This window comes from Dromiciops gliroides, chromosome 6 (genome assembly GCF_019393635.1).
Source record: "Dromiciops gliroides isolate mDroGli1 chromosome 6, mDroGli1.pri, whole genome shotgun sequence".
In the NCBI taxonomy this organism is placed as follows: domain Eukaryota; kingdom Metazoa; phylum Chordata; class Mammalia; order Microbiotheria; family Microbiotheriidae; genus Dromiciops; species Dromiciops gliroides.
The window spans coordinates 111,772,774-111,795,272 of record NC_057866.1 but is presented as its reverse complement, the minus strand read 5'-3'; the positions used below and the strand labels follow the sequence as shown (position 1 = coordinate 111,795,272).

Genomic DNA, 22,499 nt, shown 5'->3' with positions numbered 1-22,499 from the left:
AACATACAAAGGCAAACAATATACAGTATATATGGGAAATAATGAAAAGAGGAAAGCACTGGAATTAAGAGTTAGGGAAAACAGCTTCAGTATAATTAGATAAAGACCAGGACTAAACCAATGATTTATGGTATAGGAGTTCCAAAAGAATAATTTAATAGCAATGAGAGGTCAGATGGCTCTCCTAGGTTCACAGCCAAATATGCATCAAAGGCAGGATTTGAGTTCCTGGCTTCCTTGTTCTCTACACTCCCTTTCTATCCATTACTCTCCACACTGCCTCAAAAATTACAATTGTCCCAAAATGAAACAGACTACATCCTGAAGTACCAAGATCCCACATCAATGGACATGTCCAAACGGAGGTTAGATAGCTATTTTGTCAGATATGTCAATGAAAACATTCAGGCAGTTTGGATAAGATGTCCTTTGAGGTCCCATCCAACTCCACATTACAATGCAAGAAGAAATAATACCGAAGATACTGATATGCTTGATTCAACTTTGCATTGTTTTTCCAGTGGTGCAGATGTGAATTACTCAGTTGTGCACATACTGCTGTCTGGTTCCCCTGGAGACCCGAGGCATGGGATTGTGAGGGAAATAGCTGGAGTTGGGGGATGGATGTAATCCACGACCATGGAACAAAGATCTTATTTACAAAAGGGATTATTAGATCTAACACAGGAAGAGCCAAAGAGGAGAATTCTCCACATGAAACTACTTGGCCTATTTGGGCACAGGATTTCCATCCTGACACTCACTTAGCAATGACGTTTGACCCAAAGAAATCCACAGGTCCAGAATGCAACAGTCATGAGAAGTGCACAGGAAACAAAACTCCCTTGGATCATTTAAAATGTTTACTAGCAAGAAAACTAAATAGGAACAAAGCATCTCTTCTTTGCATTTGTCAAAGGATGATCTGACTCTGAAGGAATCCTCTTCTAATTTCTAAGAGAAGTACCTAAATGATACGTCTTGAAATTTTACACCTTCTTCTCCACTATTTCCACTCAGAGAAATAAGCAATTGGCTTTTTTTTGGGGGGGGGGGCGGGGAGGGGCGTTAAGAGAGCAAAGATTTCTCCAGCAGCCAGAAACACCAGTTTAAAAGAATGGCCATGGCTGGAGAACAGACCTGGAGGCTGGGGAAACACATGTTGCTTTTTCCAGGCGCTTAAGTTACTTAGCGGAATGGCATTTCTGGAGGCCACTCTCCACACCTCCCCTCCCCCATTCCAGCTCTGCTTCCCACTCCCCACTTCCTTTTCCAAAGGCTAGGAAACTGGGAGGCAGTTCAGACTCGAGAGTCAGGGTTGGAAAGCGAAGGGGGAGAAGAGTAAAAAAGCAGCCGCTAAATGGCTTATTTGTACTTTATAAAGACAGCTAAGTGAGGTGGGTGGTGTGTCTGAGAATTAATTCCAAGACTGCACCCAGATAACTGGAAATATGTGATAGCAGAAGTATGTTTATAGGTTTGTGGAATACTATGAGAAAGTAGTTGGGATACTCTTCACAATCTAAGACCTCAAAACCATCTTGAAGATAGAGGCTTTCTATATTATACAAATGTAAATAATGATATATATTCTTTTTTTAAAAAAATTATTATAAATCCAACTAAATGTATAAAAATGAGACTACTGGAGCCATTCGAAAACACTACTATGGGAGATACCAACATGAATGCCAATGTTGTTAATAATACTCAAGTGCTAACAAGGATGCTGCCCCCTTCTCAAAGTATTTTTCTATCTATTATCTTCGTTATCCTATAAGGTAGGTAGGGCAAATAAACAGTCCTTGTTTTACCAAGTGGCTATAATCAAACAGACAGAACAACAACAGTATTATACCAAGTCATCACAGTCCTGATACTGCGAGCTTTCCCCTGGTCTATACTGACTCCCTAGAATATTCAATTTAGGTGTTTTGGGCAATGTGATTTGATCTACATTCTGTACAGATCTGAAGTGTGATCACAGAATCATTAGCCTTAGAAATGACAGAAATCTTTACAGACCATCTATTTCAATCCTCATTTTATAGATGAGGAGCCAATTTGTCCAACATCACCATCAAGGTAAATAGACAACTCTAAATTTGCCTCCAGTTATCAGATTTGTAATAACAAAGTGCTACTCTATTTTAAAAAATGTAAATTTAAAATCATTACAAAGAAGAGGGAATTGTCAAATTCCTACTTTCAAAACCACAGGTACAGGGGCAGCTAGGTGGCGCAGGGGGCAGCTAGGTGGCGCAGTGGATAGAGCACCGGCCTTGGATTCAGGAGGACCTGAGTTCAAATCCGACCTCAGACACTTAACACTTAACTAGCTGTGTGACCCTGGGCAAGTCACTTAACCCCAATTGCCTCAAAAATAAAATTAAAAAAAAAACCCACAGGTACACCTTGTTGCTAAAGTTTGCAATCTCAATGGGTATAAATAAATCTTAATTTCCAATTACAAGAACTTTCCTACTTAAAGTTAGTCTTCACATTAATAGCTAAACCCAGAAAAATTCACTCAACAAAAGTGCATTATCTTCTTCATGTGTAAAAATAGACATGGGAGCCTATGATAAGAAACAGCTGATAATGCACAGACCTCACAAAAGAATTACTTGCAGCAGCTAAGCCTAGCATGGAAAATTATATGGTGTAGGAATAGGCAGTTGCTAGGTGTCTGACAAGAATGGGATTATACCAAGATGAAGAGAAAACAATAAATCTGAGCAGCAAGGAAGACAAAGAGCCATCAGGAAGGAAGTCACACAGTAGTACATTGGGGAGAATGCTAGAATTGGGGTTGGAGGATCTGGGTTCAAATCTTAACTATGCCACTTTGTATTTGTGTGACCTTAAGTCATTTAACTTCTCCTGGGCCTATTTTTTTCATCTGCAAAAAGAGGGATGAATGGGTGGGGGGTTTGGACTAAATGATTTCTGAAGTCCTTTCCAGCTCTCAGTTTATGAGGACTGAAAACCAGCAGATGCTATTAGAAATGTCTGAGAAAAAAAAGGAAAGAAAAATCTGGAGATGAGGAGAGACCTTGTTGATTTCCATTCCTCAGAAGGAGAGCTGAAAAACATCAGGACGTGGCTAGATGTTAGCTACCAATTCTCTCAGAGAGAGACAGAGGTGACTTTTCCTTAGTGTCACACATCTAGAACTGGAAGGTAGGTCAGAGATCATTCAGTCCTGCCCCTCATTTTACATCAAGGAAAACTGAGGCCCAACGAGGTTGAGCACTTGTTCAATGCCACTAAGTATCAGTCACTTCTCAGTAGGCAGAGAGGACGGTGGGACAGCCTCTGTAACAAATTCTTTAGGTTGTTAACCTTTGCCATCAGGAAATGTCAAGGGATTCTATCTCCCAGTTCCTTAAAACAATGCTTTTCAAATAACAAATACTCAACGTTTGCTGAACTTTCCAAAGGCTCAGAATGGGAACATGAAACATACAGATGGCTTTGGAAAGGGATGTTACCTGCTTCCATGTGATGTTCAGTGCTAGAAAGCAGATAAATTCAATTAAAAATTAAATTGAAAACCACAGCGCATTCATCTCAGTTCCACAGTGGGGCTTACCTTCATATCTACTAGGAGAATCACACCCTTTCTGAGGAGTCGCCACTCGAAGGAAGATCTGTTGCCTCCATGAATGCCGACGGGTCTTCAGGGGGCTCTCGCTATTACTATCATGGTGGTGCATCTTCGATTCAAAGTCCCTAAAATTACAGTATAATTGGTTTGTGACCAAACCGAGTTTCCTTATCAATTAAGGCTGTAGGGTTTTTTTTAAACCTCTAAATTAAAAAATTCTCCTTGCATGTAAATAAACAAGTTAATCAGGATTCACTGAAGGTAAGCCATGTTTACCATGGCCATGGGTCACCAAAGGAATGATGACCTGCTTCCCTACAGAATCTTTTTCATGTTAAGGGCTACACTACTCCTATCCAAAGGACTTTGATTGCAAAAATTACCAAATATGGTTAAGTCCTCAGGTTCTCAATGATATTTTGGAAAAGTGAAAGCTCACAAGAGACAGTTTCTAAAACTTCTATTTGTTGTGTTTTCTATACAGGGTCACATCGACATACTTTGCTTTGAACTGTGCAATTGTGTAATGGCTGTTTATGTTTAGCAAATCATCTAGGACAAAGTCATAGAATAAAGCACTTATAAATATCTGGTGTTTAAATGAGTATTTCAACAACTTCTGAATTAAAACTATGACACTGGCCATATGAGCTATTTTAAAATGAAGAAATCGATCTCATTTAAATTTTTTTATCTTTCTAGATAACTGTTAGTTTCTCCTGTGAATATCTAAACTACTTTTTATTTTTTGGGGTGAGGGCAATTGGGGTTAAGTGACTTGCCAGGGTCACAAAGCTAGTAAGTGTTAAGTGTCTGAGGCCGAATTTGAACTCAAGTCCTCCTGAATCCAGGACTGGTGCTCTATCCACTGTGCCACATAGTTGCCCCTCTAATCTACTATTGTTTCAAGTATCACCTTACACAAGTGAACCTCAAATTTCTATATCTTGCCCCCTCTCTATCCTGAGCTTTAATCTAGTTTTTCCATCTACCTACTGGCCCAGATGTCCTATTGGTATCTGAAGTTTAACAGGACCAGAGATTAGCTCACCCCTTTTCCACAAAACCTCCTCCTCCTTCCAATTTTCCTATTTCTGATAATGGCACCACCATCGTTCCTCTTACAACCTGGCTTAAAACCTTGGAATCATTTCTTCCTTCTCCCACTCATCCCCATCCCAACAGTTACCAAATTCCATCAGTTATCTCTCCCAAATAAATCTTAGATTTTGCCGTTCTTTTCTAGTCCATGGTTGAAGCAAGCCCCCATCACCTCTCCAGCAGAATTATTAGAATGGCTTCTATCCCTCTTCCTTCTACAATTCATCCTTTGCTCGACTACAAAAATAATCTTCCCAGTGCTCAGGCCTGAACATGGCATTCCTTTGCTCAAAACCCTTTGTAGTACCCTACTGTGTAAGTGAAAATAAAAAATTCTTAGCTTGGCATTCAAGGCCTGCTATAATTTACTTCCAACCTACTTAGCTAAATTGATTTCACATTATTCAACTCAACAGATATTTATTAAGCTCTAAACTAACTCTATGTAAGACACCATGCTAGGGGCTACACTTCTATTGCTACCCTTCACACCTCAAACTGGACTACTAGCTATTCCCTCAGCTCATCCTAAACTCTGCTTCCTCCATGTAGATTCACATGGGCTCTCCCACATACCTAGAAATCAATCCTTCAGCTAAGTCAGCACAAAGGCCAGCTCCTCTACAAAGTTAAAATCCATCTCTTCTTCCTCAAGCTTGTCTCATGTGTACCTTGGCCTTTATTGCATGGTGCCCTGTACCCAACCCAATACAGGCCATCTCTCTATTGTACTCTAAAGCTCATTAAGAGTGGGGACAGGGGCGGCTAGGTGGAGCAGTGGATAAAGCACTGGCCCTGAATTCAGGAGTACCTGAGTTCAAATCTGGCCTCAGACACTTGACACTTCCTAGTTATGTGACCCTGGGCAAGTCACTTAACCCCCATTGCCCACAAAAACAAAAACAAAAAAAAACAAAACAAAACAAAAAAGAGTGGGGACGACTTTGTTTTGTTTTTCCAGTCTTTGCATCCCCAAACCTTGCATTAAAAAGTGCTTCATAAACCTCAGATGAATTGTTACTGAAATGGAATTAGATACTTGTCATTCAACAAAGAGTGAGCGGTCACATGCAATTTTTAGCTATACTACATTGTTTAAAACAAGTGGTTCAGCTAAAGTTATCAAGTTAACAACTTAATATGGCAAGTTTTTTGGCCATTTTATGATAACAATACAGAACTAAACCGTGGCCTTGGCACAGGGATGCTGCTAGGGTGGCATGTATAATTTATTTTTAAAATCAACCCTGAAAAGAAAAATACAGAATAGTTGCTATCAGTGGTTTAGCTGCACTAGAATATCAAGAGTAATTACTCCCACAAAATAGCTTTTAGAATTCATTCAAAAACACAATCATTAAATGCTTAAAACATCCAGCCTTGAGAGCTATAGATAGAACCCTACCTTTTTGTGTTCCTAAAGTCAGAGGTGTTATTTTCATCTACAGGAGCCAAAAATTTTAGAAAATTTGGCACAGAGGAAGAAGAATGTAGTTTTTTCCGCAGGGCATTACGATAGGAGATGCTAAGAGTTCAGTTGAAAAAGTAGAGTTTAGGATAAAGAAATGTAAATATACAAAGCATAAAATACAAGCTTCAAAATAAGAGAAAAGCATTTGAGCTTCAATTCCACCAAGAGTAAAACAAGCAAGAAAGTGAAAACTTTACCAATCTCATTTTTTAAAAAAAAAAGTTTTCTGCTGAAAAAGTTCAACTACAAATAAGCAGGGTTCACAGAATAATAAAATATAAGCCATAGCCCATCTCCCACTTATTTCTCTTTTTTATTGGAAAAATATTAAAGTTATCCTAATACCAGGAAGTCTCTCAGAAAATATATATGCCAGGACTGACAGGAGGTCAATTAGTTGTCATTATTATGCAGAGTGGAAAAACATGACAAATAATTTTTTAAAACTGTTTGAGGTCCGGACTATTTCCATCATTTCCTCCTGTTTAATTAAAAACAAGTTACTCCTAATCACAGACCACAATGGTTCCTGGTAATTTTGAGATGGACATTTCTTCCATTTAGCACCACATCACCTCTCTTTATGTTTAATTCAAACAAAGGCAATGAAACTATCACACACGTGCTCTCACCTCTTTGGCACAGCATTCCCACTTTGTTCTCCACTTGAATTATGTTTTAGGTATTTAAAAAAATTTGGTGAGGAGGCTGAGGGATTAAGACGAGGAGGTGGGAGAGCAGGAGCCGAAGACTGACCTGAGCAGCTTTTAGACTCATCAACAGGTGGGTTCAGGCTAGACAGCAAGTCAACAGAGAGAAAGTATGGGAGGGAGGGAGAGAAAAAGGGAGAGAGTATGTCGGAAGGACAAAATAGACACAAAATTAAGAAAATAGGTGAGATTCTTGCTATCTCATTGTTTAAACACAATTTACCAGTGGTTTTGGGCCAGTATCTGTGAATTAATTATTTTTCATTGCCCTTCACAAACCCTTTATATAGCTGCTATTTTCAAAGGAGTTTTTTTCATGAGAAGGGAGTTTTACAAAGTCTGTTAACTGGGTAGAAAAAAAAATGTCTTAAGGCTTTATTGAAGGTTTTCTACAGCTGCTGAAGGGGCTTGTTCATTCATTACTGGTGACCACACACACTTGTGCTCAAATTCATGTTTTGGCTCAAGGCTCACAGTCACAAAGCCTTCTGCATTCTCCTTTCCAGGAAGTAGATGAACCAAGAGCAAAGCTTTGAACTCAGCCCCCTGTGAAATGAAGAACACCTTGTCCGGAGTTACCCCACCTAACTCAGAAGGTAGATGAGATCACAAAGAGGACAAAAAGCAGAATGAGCTCTTCTTTCTTTCTGCACGCCACATATCCTGAATGCTAGTCACCTACGACAAGCACATTCCATTAGAAACTGCCTTCTGCCAGGGGAAAATCCGCTGGCAAAAGTTCGGAGTTTCTACCATCTCAGTCTGGCATGTAAACAGTAGTTCTGGCAAGAGAACAAGAAATCTACCAACAAGAATGTTTCCATAATCACTGTGAAAGTTAGAAACAGAGTGGGCATGGAAGGAAGTGGGTGGTACAGTAAGGAAGGAGATGCTATTTATGGGAGGGCTTGGGGGAAAAGAGAAAAGAAACCCCTAAAGCTTTGGTCAAGGCTTCTGAAGCATCCTCTTGGCTTCTCTGATTACAATTATTTAGTTACGTCACCAAATTGATGGGGAACTAATGAAAATGAAGCTGGAAAGGTTGAGGCTTTTATACACGGCTGATTCTTGTGAATTGAAATAATCTGAATAAATAAATCATTTGTATGGATTTCCCCAGGATGAATATGTTACTGTCTCAACCATATCTGTGGCTCTGTACAAAACAGTTAAAGTAATGCGAATGCTTACATTTATCAGTGACTGAGTGACTGATTGATTCAGACTGTTTTATAAGGAAAGGAATATTTTGGATTTGGGGTTTTTTTTAAACTGGACTCTCTCTCCTCATGATCCTGGGACACTGGTGTCAAAATATCAGACAAAGACCCCAGAAGGACAGGGGGAACCACCACCATTTTTCATTTCCTTTCCCACCTTTATAGCAATTAAAGATATCTTTTCTGCTCCCTAGGGACTTACTGGTAGAGAAAAACCATAGCTTGAGAAAATAACAGAATTTTAAACATAGAAAGTAGCTTAAGAGATGACCCAGCTGTGGGGTAGAAAACTAGCCCCCACCACCCCCGCCCCAATAAAAAGAAAGGAATGAGATAGAACAATATTTGGGTTTGGAATCAAAAGACCCAGGTTCAAATCCTAACTCCAATTTACTATTTTTATGGTGACTTCAGTTCTCTGGGCTTCAGATTCCTTAAATGTAAAATGAGGGGATTGGATAAGATGCCTGAAAGATTCCAAGGTTCTAAATCTATGATCCTTTCACTTAGTTTAACTCTCTCAGTGTAAAGGTGGGAAAACTAAGGCTCCGATGGTGACATGACTTGCCCAAGGTGTTACTGCTAGTTTAGTGGCAAAACCAAGGCTTTCGAACTACCAGTCCGATGCTTCTTTCCACTATATAGGTGGGCTATGCCCTTGGATTATTTGATTCTGCCTGCTTCTCATACTGTTTTTCATACACAGCATAAAGGGTCCATCTCCTTGCCTAATGAGGCATGCAGAATAACTACCTAATTTATTTTGTGGGGCCAACAAGTATGTATCAAAACATATTAGTCTCTTTATCTCTCAGGGAAACAAGAAGTATTTAATAAAACTAATGGGTATTTTCTAACTTTCATTCTATTTTTTCCCCTCTCTCCCTGCCTGCAACCTCATAATTCATATACTTAATAATAAAAGGATAAGGTGCATCAACTGATATAAAAAGTATTATAATTTTACTTTAACATAAAAAATTATCATTCTTCTATCTCTATTTCCTTTGCCTTATGCATAATACATGCACTGCATCAATTGATATGGCTTGGTCTTTCAAGCTATTCTTAAATTCTGGTCTCTCTAGTGTTAACGATGGTAAATAATGGGAAAATATTGAGTAGTGCTTTGTAACATTTTACCTGGGAGCGTGGGTAGAGAAGGAGATTCCATTACTTCACAAGAGCTGGGATTTCAGAGGCCACCTAGTCTAATTGCCCTCCTTTTGCAGATAAAAAACTGAGAGCCAGGCAAGTTAAGCAACCTAACCACAGTCGTACACTCAGTCAAGGTCAGAAGGAGGATTTGAACCCCTAAGTTCTCAGACTACAGAACCACTTCTCTTTCCACTGTACCATGCCGATTTGGGGGTTTATATGTTTTTCTGTTTGTCTTCTCATTTTAGCCTAGATTCCTTTATCACTCCATTAACATGCCTGCAATCCACATACCTGCTCCACAGATATGCCCCAGCTATTTATAAAATAATGTGATGCTTTTAAATAAATCTTACTTTCGCTCATGAGGAGTCTCTGTGCCCACTGAGTGATACCTCATAAGTTTCCTCTGTGGAACACTCGGGGATGCTTCAGGAAGCTCCAGGGCCGTCTGGCCTTCGAGAGGATAATGACTCAAAGTGTTTGCTCGCCTTCTAAACTCTTGTCGAGGTGACAGCTGAGCAGGCTCTTCAGTCAAGTGGCTCTCCGAGTCAGTGGAGAGGTTGTCCGAGGAGCCCAGGTGCCTGAAGGAACCTTCTGGGAGGGCTGTAGTCTCTTTTTCATACACAGATAGTTCCTGGCAAGAAAGCATCGGCAAAATGAAAGCTTCCAATGAGAAATGATTATACGATTTATCAACTCTAATCATCTAAGAATTTATCAAAGTCACTAGAGACAGCATGGGTGGGGAGCTAGAGTCTAAATCCTGTATTTGGACTGGAAGGAACCCCCTGTGAGGGGGAGGGGGTTCTGTGGGACTGGGGGGCACATCCTTTAACTCCTCGGTGCCCCTCAGTTACTTGTAAGTGGAAGAACTGCTGCCAGTCATAGTAAGGGAGTTTTTTCACCTGGGAACTTGTCAGCCTGATAAAATCCCAGGTCTAGACAAAATGAAAAACCAAAAACCTTTGATAATGCCAAACAACCTCCCCACTGCACTGACCTCCCCCCTCCCCCGCCAAAAAAAAAAAAAGAGAATATAAGATAATATCCTAAGTATGACAAATCTGTTTTACCATGTATGAACTGAAGGACTGGAGAAAATGGTCTATACACAGTTTTAAAGAAGGAATATCATGCCATATAGCTGCACTGCATAACACTGCAGATATCTGACTTTGTAAATAAATCGCACCTTTGATTATGACCCAGAAGTTATTTTATAAAGAAATTCCACTGTTTAAACCAACTATCAAGTCAAGTTCTCTATATCTATGTAATCTCCTATACCAGAACTCTCTTGACTTTAATCAAATTAAAATGTAATTGGGAAATATTTAACAAAACAAAGAAAAACACACTAGAATATAGATAATGTTAACAAGTGGTTTTCTACGTCAATATGCAGATTCCCAAGGATCTTTATATAAGGGTTGGTGGTCCTCTTTTTTATCTAAGTTTGATACCATCGCCCTAGAGGTCAAAATACAGTAATGTTGTAGCCACTCCTGGAGGTGTCAGGTCAAATTCATAAATGTTTTATTACATTTCCCCTAAGAATATGACATTGGGTGTTAGCTTTGGCATTAAAAGAATAAAAAGAAATTGAAGGAATTAGAATAGGCAAGGAAGGAAGAAACAAAACTATCACCCTTTGCAGATGATCTGATGGCATACTTAGAGAATCCTAGAGAATCAACTAAAAAACTACTAGAAACAATTAACAATTTTAGCCAAGTTGCAGGATATAAAAAAAACCCCACAAATCATAAGTGTTTCTATGTATGACCAAGAAAGTCCAGCAGCAAGACGTAGAAAGAGAAATCCCATTTAAAATAACTGTAGACAATATAAAATATTTGGGAGTCTCCCTGTCAAGACAAACACAGGAACTATATGAACATGAACACAATTACAAAACACTTTTCATGCAAATAAAAGCAGATCTAAATAACTGGGAAAATACCAATTGCTCATGGATAGCCTGAGCTAATATAATAAAAATGACAATTTTATCTAAATTAATTTACTTATAAGTGCCATACCACACTACCTAAAAATTATTTTATAGAACTAGAAAAAAATAATAACAAAATTCATTTGAAAGAACAAAAGGTTGCAAGAATATTAAGGGAACTAATGAAAAAAAAAATGCACAGGAAGGTAGGCTAGCCATACTAAATCTAAAACTATACTATAAAGCGGTAGTCACAAAAACTAAATGGAAATAGAGTGGTAGATCAGTGAAATAGGTTAGGCACAGGAGACACAGCAGTAAATGACTATAATAATCTACTGTTTGATGAACCCAAAGACCCCAGCATGTGGGATAAGAACTCACTATTTGACAAAAACTTCTGGGAAAACTGGAGGATAGGATGGCAAAAACTAGACAATGACCAACATATTATATCATAAACCACAATAAGGTCAAAATGGGTACATGATTTAGACATAAAGGGTAATGCAAATTAGGAGAGGAAGGAATAGTTTGTCTCTGATCTATGAAGAGAAGAATTTATGACCAAACAAGAGATAGAGAATATCATGAAATGAAAAATGGAACATTTTTATTACATTAAATTAAAAAGGTTTCATACGGAGGCAATGCAACCAAGATTAGAAGGAGAGCAGAAAGCTAGGAAATAATTTTTACAGCCGGTGTTTCTGATAAAGGTCTCGTTTCTAAAATATATGGAGAACTGAATCAAAATTTATAAGAATCCAAGTCATTCCCCAATTGACAAATGGTCAAAGGATATGAAGAGGCAGTTTTCGGATGAAGAAATCAAACCTATCTATTGCCATATGAAAAAATGCTCTAAATCACTACTGATTAGAAAATTGCAAATTAACACAACTCTGAGGATTGGCTAATATGACAAAAAAGGAAAAGAATAAATGTTAGAGAAGCTGTGGAAAAATTGGAACACTAATGCATTGTTGGTGGAGCTGTGAACTGATCCAACCATTCTGGAGAGCAATTTGGAAATTGAGGGGATGCCCATCAATTGGGGAATGGCTGAACAAATTATGGTATGTGAATGTAAGGGAATACTATTGTGCTATAAGAAATGATAAGCAGGCAGATTTCAGAAAAACCTGGAAAGACTTAAGTGGATTGATGCTGAGTGAAGTGAGCAGAACCAGGAGAATATTGTACATAGTAACAGCAGCACTGTGTGATGATCGACTGTGATAGACTTAGCTCTTCTCAGCAGTACAATGATCCAAGACAATTCCAAAGGACTCATGACTGAAAATGTTCTCCACAGCCAGAAAAAGAACTGTGGAATCTGAAAGAAGATTGAACCACACTATTTTTACTTTTTTGTGTTATTTTTTTCTTTTTTGATGTTTTTCCCTTTTGTTCAGATTCTTTGTTTCCTACATGATTAATGTGTAATTATGTTTAATGTGATCATACATATATAACCTATATCAGATTGCTTTCTCTCCTGCAGAGGGGGGAGGGAAAGGAGGGAGAAAAAATTGGAACTAAAAATCTTATAAAAATGAATGTTGGAAATTATCTTTACATGCAACTGGAAAAAAATAAAATACCATTAAGAAAAAAAAAAGAATTCCTTTAAAAAAAAGGAATATAACACTGGGGCCAAGATGTAAAATTTAGAATACAATTGTGAAAGTTTGACTATCTTGTATTCCTCATATGATGCAATGGTGTTGGATGCAGAGTAGGCACTCAAATTGAGGAGTGCGTGCTCAAGTCCTTTCTGATGATGACCTTAACAATATCGTATTATAAACGCTTTCAAAATCAAGGCATTAAAAATAACTAAGACTCATTCAGCCAAACCACATGAAAACCTTCCCTGAAGCAGATAGAAAGGATTAACCAATCAATACACCATAACAAGAAAGGAGTATAAGTGGCTTACTAGGAAGTCCAAGTTCCACTTAAGATTTAAGGAAATTATTTTTGAGCTATTTGGAAAAGATTAAGTTCATCCTCAGGATGGAAAAGAAAATCTACACTTTCAGTCTTAGCATTCTCATATAAGGAAACATGTAACTTCTGCTTTACTATGCTGCATTAGCTACCCTAAACCCCTGTTACCCACACACCCAAGAAAGGTTTTTCATCATTTATTCTTTGAATTATTTTACCAATATAATATCAGAAGACCCTATGCTTCAGGGAAGTTTTTAATTTAAAATAGATTTTTATTTTATAAAAATATAAAGACTTTTATTATTCCCCATTTTACAAATGAGGAAACTTTTAATAGAGGTGAAGGGACTTGCTCTAGTTATTAAGTGTCTGAGGCAGAGTCCAAACATAAAAATCACCACATTCATCTAATTACTTACTATTAAATTGTAAGGGGGAAAAATAATGTATTAATCAAAACAGAATAACTAGAGCCTCATGAGTCTTCTCACAAAAACCTAATTTTCCAAATCAAATAAGTGATTGAGAAGGCCAGGTTCTTTGCAGCTAGTGACTTCCAGGTGAGCCTGTTTTTAAAGGTTCAGTTACATAAAAGAGTCCTTACTATCTTTTCCAGCTGTGTGTAAATCTTCTGGCATGCAAAGGAGAAAAGATAAAAAGAAAATCTGAAGAGACAAGCACACAAAAAGGGGCTTGTGAGGAAAAAAACCCTGGATTTCTCTCTTAGAATAGCTAAAAGATGTGAGCTTTGCACATACTCCTAAATTCGGAGTTGAAAGAGAATGGAAGGAGGTTGTCCTCTAAGGTTCACTGCATTCAATTGATTACCATTAATCTATGCTTCAAAAAGGCTTCAAACCCAGGAAATTGCCATCATCTCTATAGTCAGAAGGCATAAAATTAACTAGTCCAACTGTACCCTGGGGAACGATATCCAACCTTGGAGAAAATTTAATAGTCCCCTAGGGGGTAGTGCCCTGTTAATACAGAAGAATTCTCCTTTGCTCTACCTACAGCAAAAGCAGCACTGGTCTTTAGAAGCAAAAATCTTCAATTCCCCATGCAAAAGGGTGTGTGCTGGGGGGCAAGGAGGGGGGGGAAGATGCATGATAATCAGTCACCAGTTTAGCTTTACAAGTGAAAAACATCACACTATCCAAGTTCCAAATACACCTATAGAACCTGGGAGACAAGACAGACAGAGAGGCAGGCGTGACTGGAGAAAGCAGTTTACAGGGGGTGGAAAGCAGAGTTGCCAATATACTGGATGAAATCATTTGTTTGCTATCACAATACTATTGGCAGCAGATGCCTTGGATTAAGCAGTGGCTTTGGCTAGATTTGCTATTTAATGTTAATTATGATCATCATAACATTTCAAAATATTCAGCAGAATGAACTTCAGTGAGGCATTAATATGAATTCACACACCCTTTTTTGAGGTTTTCCAGTTATTTCAAAGGTAAGAGAATCCCTCTGGTAGGAGGAATACACTGCTACCATCTGCTAGATTAGATTTGGATTATCTAAAACTGTGATCTCATTTGTTTGCTTGTTGAGGGCATAACCATCTGCTCTTAATGTCCAAGTTTCCATTTAGGTAACAGAATTCTATGCTAATTTTACCTGGTTAAATATTCTTTTCTTTTAAAATAAAGTATTTTATTTATTTTTTTCCTGTTACATGTAAAGATAGTTCTCAACTTTTGTTTATACAAGCTTTCCAATTGCAGATTTTTTCCCTCCCTCCCCTAGACAGCAAGTAATCTGATATAGGTTTTATATATATATAAAAAATAACATTAAACATATTTCTGCATTAGTCATGTTATAAGAGAAAAATCAGAGCAATGAGGAAAAACCTCAAAATAGAAAAACAACAGCACCAAAAACAAAAGAAATAGTATGGCTGGTTAAGTATTCTTAAAGTACAAAATTTTCATATATACATATATACATATTTATACATACACGTGTATACTACACACACAGCAAAATTCCTAGCACAGTGCCTCAACAGAGGTTGTAGATACACAGTAAATATGCGTTAATTACTTTTAAATGTGTCACACCAAATGAAATTTGCTTACTTTGCTGGTGTTACTTAATGTACTCGACATAGAGCTGTCCAGATCCACACTCCCAGATTGTTCCGGCAACCCTCTCGCTTTATTGCCCTACAAGAAGAAAAGCAATGGAATTATGATCTGCTAAATTTGTCCTCAAAAAAGAACCATTCAAACCATTTTTGTTTAACTTGAACAACCACTTTAAATGCACCAATGGAAGAATGCAAGCCAATTAACATAATGAGAAAGATCATAACACCTGTGCTTTGTTTGCTCCTCACAACAACCCTGTGAGGTACCTGATACTATTATCTCCATTTTACACGTGAGGAAACTGAGGTACAGAAAGGGTAAGTTAATTTCCCAGGGTCACACAAAGCTAACAAGAATTGGCAAGATGCAAACTCAGATCTTCATGAATTCAAGTCTAGCACTACCCATCATGTCACCTATCTGCCTCTTATCAGAAAACACGAAGCAGATAAATGAATTCCATGAGTCGAGATCACTAAAAGCAAGTTACAAAACCTTCCACTGAAATCTTACAAATTGATCAAAAGATAGTCTAAGATATTTTAACCCACTCAGAGGTTCCCTAAGGACTTCCAACTCTGGTTTCTGGATATCATGAAGAGGACGCTGCAAAAGCTACAAAATAAAGCTGGTTATAAATTTACTTTAACTTCAAGAAATAAGCACTCTATGTCCTTTTCTTATGCACTTATCTAATTGTACTTTGGATTATGGCTAAATATCTGATCTCCCGCCCCTCTGGAGTACCACAGCTGTCTCATTCATCTTTGCATTCCCCTCAGTGCAGAGCACAGTCAGGGCCTTTTTCCCACAGTCCATATTCAATACATGTTTGTTGAACTGAACTCAGAGGTTGGGTCACAGAATTAGAAAGAAAAAATGGATGCTGCAAATCCAAAACATGGTTGCTTGAAACCACATTGTTTATTTTTGATAAATGAGAGCATGTACTTGATTTAAAATGCTACTGACTCACTCACAATTTAAATTGGGGGGGGGGGGGGTGGGTGCTAGTTTCCAAATACGCAAAGTTGTTCATGTCAAGAATACTTCATTGAGTTAAATTATCTTTGCTATCAACTTTCACACTGCTCTATAAAAACTACTTTTCTAATATAACTCTTTTTAAATCATAAAAGTATCTTGTTATTTTCCAGTTACATGTAAAGATTGTTTTCAACATTTGTTTTCATAAGATTTCTAGTTCCAAATTTTTCTCCCTCCCCCCTCCCCAAGACAGAAAGCAATGTGATATAGGTTAAATATGTACAATCACATCTAATATAACTTTAACTTCTCGTCCAAACACCTACATTATTGAGAAGGGAAGAGTGTAGGGGGAAGCAATTCCTTGAGAAGTTCATTTGGATACAGAGGAACTCTCAGTCAGCCCAGCATGTTCCCCAAGGCTAGGCAATCCTCCCATTCATCTCTCACTGTTTCACCATCTCAATCACCACAGCAACCATTTCAAACTTCTTTCTTGCTCTGAAAATTCCCAAATTGTACCCCTGCTTAACCCACCCTTTCTTAGATACAAATGCTCACTCCTGATGACCTGGCATCCTACTTTACAGAGAAAACACAAGAATTTCCCAATGGAAGCTCTCTCAACTCCCACAGGAGAAAACAAGGCCACTGGTGCTCTCTCATAGATATATACATTTGTATACAATGTGTGTGAGTGTACATACCCAAAATGAGTGATCATATTGATAGATGTTTTATACATAACCACACGAATAGTTATAGTTATTTCTATGTCGTCTCTCCAATTAAAATGTGAGCTCCTTTAATTGAGAGGCCATGTTTTTGCCCTTCTTTCTATCTCCAGTATCACACACACAGTCCTTATGTCTCTCTGGAAGTCCGGTCTTGTACCACCAATTACCTAATGGACATCTCCAATTGGATGTCCCAAAGGCATCTCAATGTGTCCTCCAAAAAAAGGTGGTGGAGGGGCAGCTAGGTGTCACAGTGGATTAAGCACCAGCCCTGGATTCACTTAGATCTGAGTTCAAATTTGACCTCAGACACTTAACACTTAATAGCTGTGTGACCCTGGCAAGTCACTTAACCCTCATTGCCCACACACCAAAACAAAAAGGTGGTAGTGCCAACAACACAAATAGCGAAATTTGAAGGTGGGATGAGTTGAGAGAAAAAGAGAATTAGTTGGTCTGGACATTCTAACTTCGGGGTGCCTATATTTTCCCCCTAAACCTACTCCTATAATTTCCCCTATATCTGCTAAATTACTCTCCTGGGGTCACACAGAGCTAATAAGTATTGGCAGAATTCAAACTCAGATCTTCCTGAATCAAAGTGAGAGAAATGATTATTAATAACCAACTGCTAATATTGGGGGGGGAGAAGGGGAGAAAATCCAAGGGTTTTTTTTCCCCTTTCTGTTTCCTCAGTTGGAGACCTGTGAAGGACAGGGTTGATGATGGGATTGAGTTAACCTTCTCCTCAGTCTAGGGTGGGAACCCACCCAAATGGGAAAGCTTAGTTCTGATTAAAGGGTGAAGACTATCCAGATAAATTCCAAGCCACTGTTCAACTACATAAGTGGTCTGGGTGGGAGGGTACATTCTTTTGTATTGATTTCTGGAGGCAGAATGATCTGGGTGTGGAGAGGAAACTCACAACCCCATCCCATCATTAGAAGTCCACCTCTCATAACATTCATTCTCTCATAAAATGTTCATCAGAGTTGATTTCCTTCTGTCAGATACATCCTCTTTCCAAGGGTATTAAAATGTTCAGCAGCACCTCCAAGGTTAGTCTTTGGTTTATGAGAGAAATCCACTGACCTCAATCTATTAATTATTTGCTAGCTATAACTAATAAATTGATTATTAATAATTTGACCCCAAAACTATGTCTCTTGGACTTTTCATTCATCACAAAAGTCAAGCATTTGGGGCAGCTAGATGGCGCAGTGGATAGAGCACCGGCCCTGGAGTCAGGAGTACCTGAGTTCAAATCCGGCCTCAGACACTTAACACTTACTAGCTGTGTGACCCTGGGCAAGTCACTTAACCCCAATTGCCTCACTAAAAAAAAAAAAAAAAAAAAAAAAAGTCAAGCATTTGATCCATCATGCCACATAGCTGCCTCTCATCAGAAAACAGAATTCTGTGAGTCAAGAAGATCAGCTGAGAGGGATAACAGCAAGTTACAAAACCTTCCACTGAGACACTGTCTTCTTTGCATCACAAATTTTAAGAATTGATCAAAACATGGCCTAAGATATTTTATCCCCTGGAGATCCTCTCTAAAGAGGCCCTCTCCTAGTCCTTCCAATTCTGTTTGATTTCCACTTTTCTTCAAATTATTCATATTCATATCCTTGGCATCATCCTAGGCTCTTTACTATCCTTTACCCCTCATTTAAGTCAGTGAGTTTCCAAGTCCTGTCCACTATTTGTCTGTATCATTCATATCCATCCTCTCTCTACCTCTCCCCATTCAGGCTCTTATCATTTCTTATCTGTATTCTACCCCCTAACTGGTCTCCACTCCTCCAGCCTTTCCCTTTCTTTTATTCATCCTCCACAAAGCTGACAAACTGATTTTCCTTAAGGATGGGTCTGACCACGGCACTCTCCCCATTCAAGAAGTTTCATTCGTTCCCTATTGCCTCCAGATTAAAACACGAACCTTTCTTTTGGGCACTTAAAGCCCTTTTTCTCCCTCATGTACTCTACGTTCCAACCAAACTCCTATTTCAGAGGAGAAAATGCCCCATACCTATCCTAGATCCTGTCCCCTACCACCTCCTACAAGACTTTACTCCTTCAATTCTTTCATACAGTGGTCTAAACACGTGTCTCCCTATGACAAAAAAGAACACCCAAGCCTCTCCTTGATCCTTCTATCCTAAAAGCCATCCTCCCCCTCCCCCTCATTCCTCTGGTTCTCTCTCATTCATGACCTTTAACCTATTACAGGCTCTCTTGAACACTTGCCTCAGCAACCTAGCCTCTTAACTCTGGAAAGCAGTGAGTGGGCAGCCCTCACTTCTAGCAAAGGCAAGGTGACCACTCAGGTGGAGGAAGGGCTTTGGGTTCAATTACCACTTAGATTAGAAATGTCTATAAGGTCTCTTCCCTCCTGACAATTCTGTGCTTCCTTCTTCCTCCTCATTATGCCCATTCATGCTCTAACTCCAGTCTCAACTTCAGAGCCCTTAACAGACCCATCTGACCACATCACTCTTCTGCTCAAAAGCTTTCAATGCCTCCCTAGGGCCTACCAAACAAAATTCAAAATCCTTATTCTGGCATTGAAGGACCTCAGTTTTGGGCATCACCTCTGTCTTTGGAGCCTTATGTCACACTACATTTCTGCATTCCTGGTGCAACCAAACAATCACATGCAGGCCCCTGTACAGGCCTGTGCTCCTGGCCTTCAGGCCCCACTGTTCACTCTGTCTAAGACCCCTGTCCTCCCTGATTTTGCCCTGATGAAAGCCAACCAATCCTTTAAAGCCTGACTGCAATACTGCCTCCTCTATAGATCTTTCCCTAAAAGCCAATTCTTCAATAATGACCCTTCCTTTGTTAGCCCTCTGAAAACATTGGCTTTGCCCTTCTCTTTGGGAATTCGCTGCGGCTAAAAAATTCATCACCCCTACAGTCAAACCTGATCATAAACCCCTCCTTGACTCTCTGGTCCTACACCTGAAGCCTTTCCAGCTTGGAAGGACCTTCCAGGGTCTACTGCTGAGGCCTGAGACACTGAAAGCAAAATTAATTAGAAGGGGGCAGCTGGGTGGTGCAGTGGATGGAGCACCGGCCCTGGATTCAGGAGGACCTGAGTTCAAATCCGACCTCAGATCCTTAAAACTTACTAGCTGTGTGACCCTGGGAAAGTCACTTAACCCCAATTGCCTCACTAAAATAAATAAATAAATGACTGAACAAATATATAAATAAATAAATAAAAATATTAGAGGTCTTTCTTTAAAAGAAAGAACAATGCCTATGATAACATTATGAAAATAATTTTGAAAGACTTAAGAACTGAGGTAAATGAAACGGCCAGTCATGATTCTAGAATGATGACAAAACTGCTAGAGAGGTAACATATCCATGATGCAAGAGAAGATTCATTATCAGACACAACTGATGTGAAAATTTGTTCTGCTTGATTATACATATTTTTGCAAGTGTTTTTCTTTTTACCAAGGGTAGAGGGGCAGGGGACGGGAAGTGTGCCACAGGATGATGGAAGGCTAGAGACAAGATTGGGAAAAAAGAGAGAAAAGAGGGTAACTAATGCTTTTTTTTTTAATTCAGAGAAGAAAACAGAAGAAATGGCAACAAGAAATGCAGATAAGCAGGACAACTTTGAAAACTAAGGGTTGAATTTATATATTTAAAAAGAAAAGTGACTGTATATAACATCTTTTTTCTGTTCTATTTTGTATAGAGATTTATTACAAATAAATAAAACAGGAAAAACTCATAGTTCCTTGAAATATTAGCATCAGAAGTGCTTTACACTAAATCCTAAAAAATTTACAAATCTAGAATATATAATAGTACCCACCAATTAGTAATTCTTTTTGTTTTCAAAGTCATTTTCATTTGTATTATGGAGACTAGAACTCAGGGCTTACAACTTCTCACCCAGTGCTCACTGTAAGAGCTGTCCAATTAATACTATTTTTATTTTGAGAGACAAAACTGTTTTCCATGGGATATATCATGGGAGAAAAATGGTGAGAAGGAAAATAAACTTTTTCTAAGAATCAGAAGAAATAAATATCATTATATACAAAGTAGCATTATACTTCTTTTTATGAGTTAGATTAAATAAAAACATAACAATCCTTTTCATTCACCCCCTAAAAAGTTGTTTTTATTTTTTTTTTAAGTTGAAATTAATATGCTTACCCGGGACAAAATACTTTCTAGAGACTCTGTCAATGATCTCTTTGCTTTACTTTTCAGCATATCGAGCCTAAACCGAGTGGCGCTGGTTGGTAATTCATTTCGAATAGTCTCTGCTGAAATTTGTGATGCCTACAAATGGATGGGGAAAAATAAAGATTAATTTGTGTGTATGCACATGTGTATAATTTTTTTTAGACCTCCAAAGTAGATCTTTTTTGATCAAATTAGATCTTCTGGAGCAAGAGAGAAGAATCTTCATTCTTCACTGTGCTTAATTTGTTTCTCAGAAAATAATTTCTCCTTTGAAAGTTCTTGTGGATATTCCATTAGGTTTTGTTTTTTGTTTTTTTTAGTGAGGCAATTGGGGTTAAGTGACTTGCCCAGGGTCACACAGCTAGTAAGTGTTAAGTGTTTGAGGCCGGATTTGAACTCAGGTACTCCTGACTCCAGGGCCAGTGCTCTATCCACTGTGCCACCTAGCTGCCCCCTATTCCATTAGGTTTTGAGATAAAGAATATCAGAGAAGCTGAGGACAGATGTCCATTAGCTAATTAGATTTTTAAAGGAAAGTGATAACTTTGATGCTCTAATAAGATACACTGATTCTGACACCTACTGACACCTTTCTCAACTTTTCTTTTTCTTCCCAAAATGTTTTTTCTTTTCTAGTTTTTAAAATATTTGTTAGTTTCATTGAATACAATTTAATATTCCTTAGGTCTATAAGGCCTAAAAAAGGGGGTAGCATGGAAAGTTTAGGCAGAGAAGGTCTGAAATGCCGGCAGTGTGGGGGAATGTCTAAGAGAATTGATGAGGAAGACGTACTTGCACAGTCTTATAGTGAAGGCCCAGCTGAGATTAGATAGACTAAATCTGTAGAGAACCCAGTCATCACGGCTTTACAAATCCCTTCAGTTTTGTTCTATGGTATGTCAAGGGAAGTAAAGGAAGAACACGGTGGGAGTAAAACAGAGTTTGGGTTTTGCAATGGAAAGAGTGCTTTGAAGTCAAAGGATCATAATTCAGGGTTTAAAGGAACTCAAGGAGGTCATCTAAACTGACTCCCTAATTTTACAGATGAGGAAACTGAAGCCAAGAAAAAGAAATCGATGTGCCCAAGGTCACCTAAGGGGCAGGATTTGAATCCAGGTCCTGTCTCTAGATGCAGTGCTTTTCATATTAGTAGTAAACAACAGATGAAGGATTTAAACACAAGTCCTGTGACCCCAAATCCACAAAATTTTCCACATTTCCTTTTTTTTTAATTTTAGCAGGGCCATGGGGGTTAAGTGACTTGCCCAGGGT

General features: G+C 38.5%; 1 protein-coding gene across 5 annotated transcripts in view; it reads right to left on the bottom strand.

Moving 5' to 3' along the window:
• TBC1D1 (TBC1 domain family member 1) overlaps nt 1-22,499 on the bottom strand; it is a 316,594-nt gene that overhangs the window by 126,396 nt on the left and 167,699 nt on the right. For 3 of the 5 annotated variants that reach the window (XM_043971867.1, XM_043971868.1, XM_043971866.1), the window contains 6 exons: nt 21,195-21,323; nt 15,277-15,363; nt 9,627-9,907; nt 6,815-6,976; nt 6,117-6,236; nt 3,596-3,735 (listed from right to left, as the gene is read on the bottom strand). In XM_043971867.1, the coding sequence (XP_043827802.1) occupies nt 3,596-3,735; nt 6,117-6,236; nt 6,815-6,976; nt 9,627-9,907; nt 15,277-15,363; nt 21,195-21,323 (919 nt within the window). The remainder of the gene's footprint in view (nt 1-3,595; nt 3,736-6,116; nt 6,237-6,814; nt 6,977-9,626; nt 9,908-15,276; nt 15,364-21,194; nt 21,324-22,499) is intronic. The other 2 variants (XM_043971869.1, XM_043971870.1) reach the window with 2 other exon arrangements.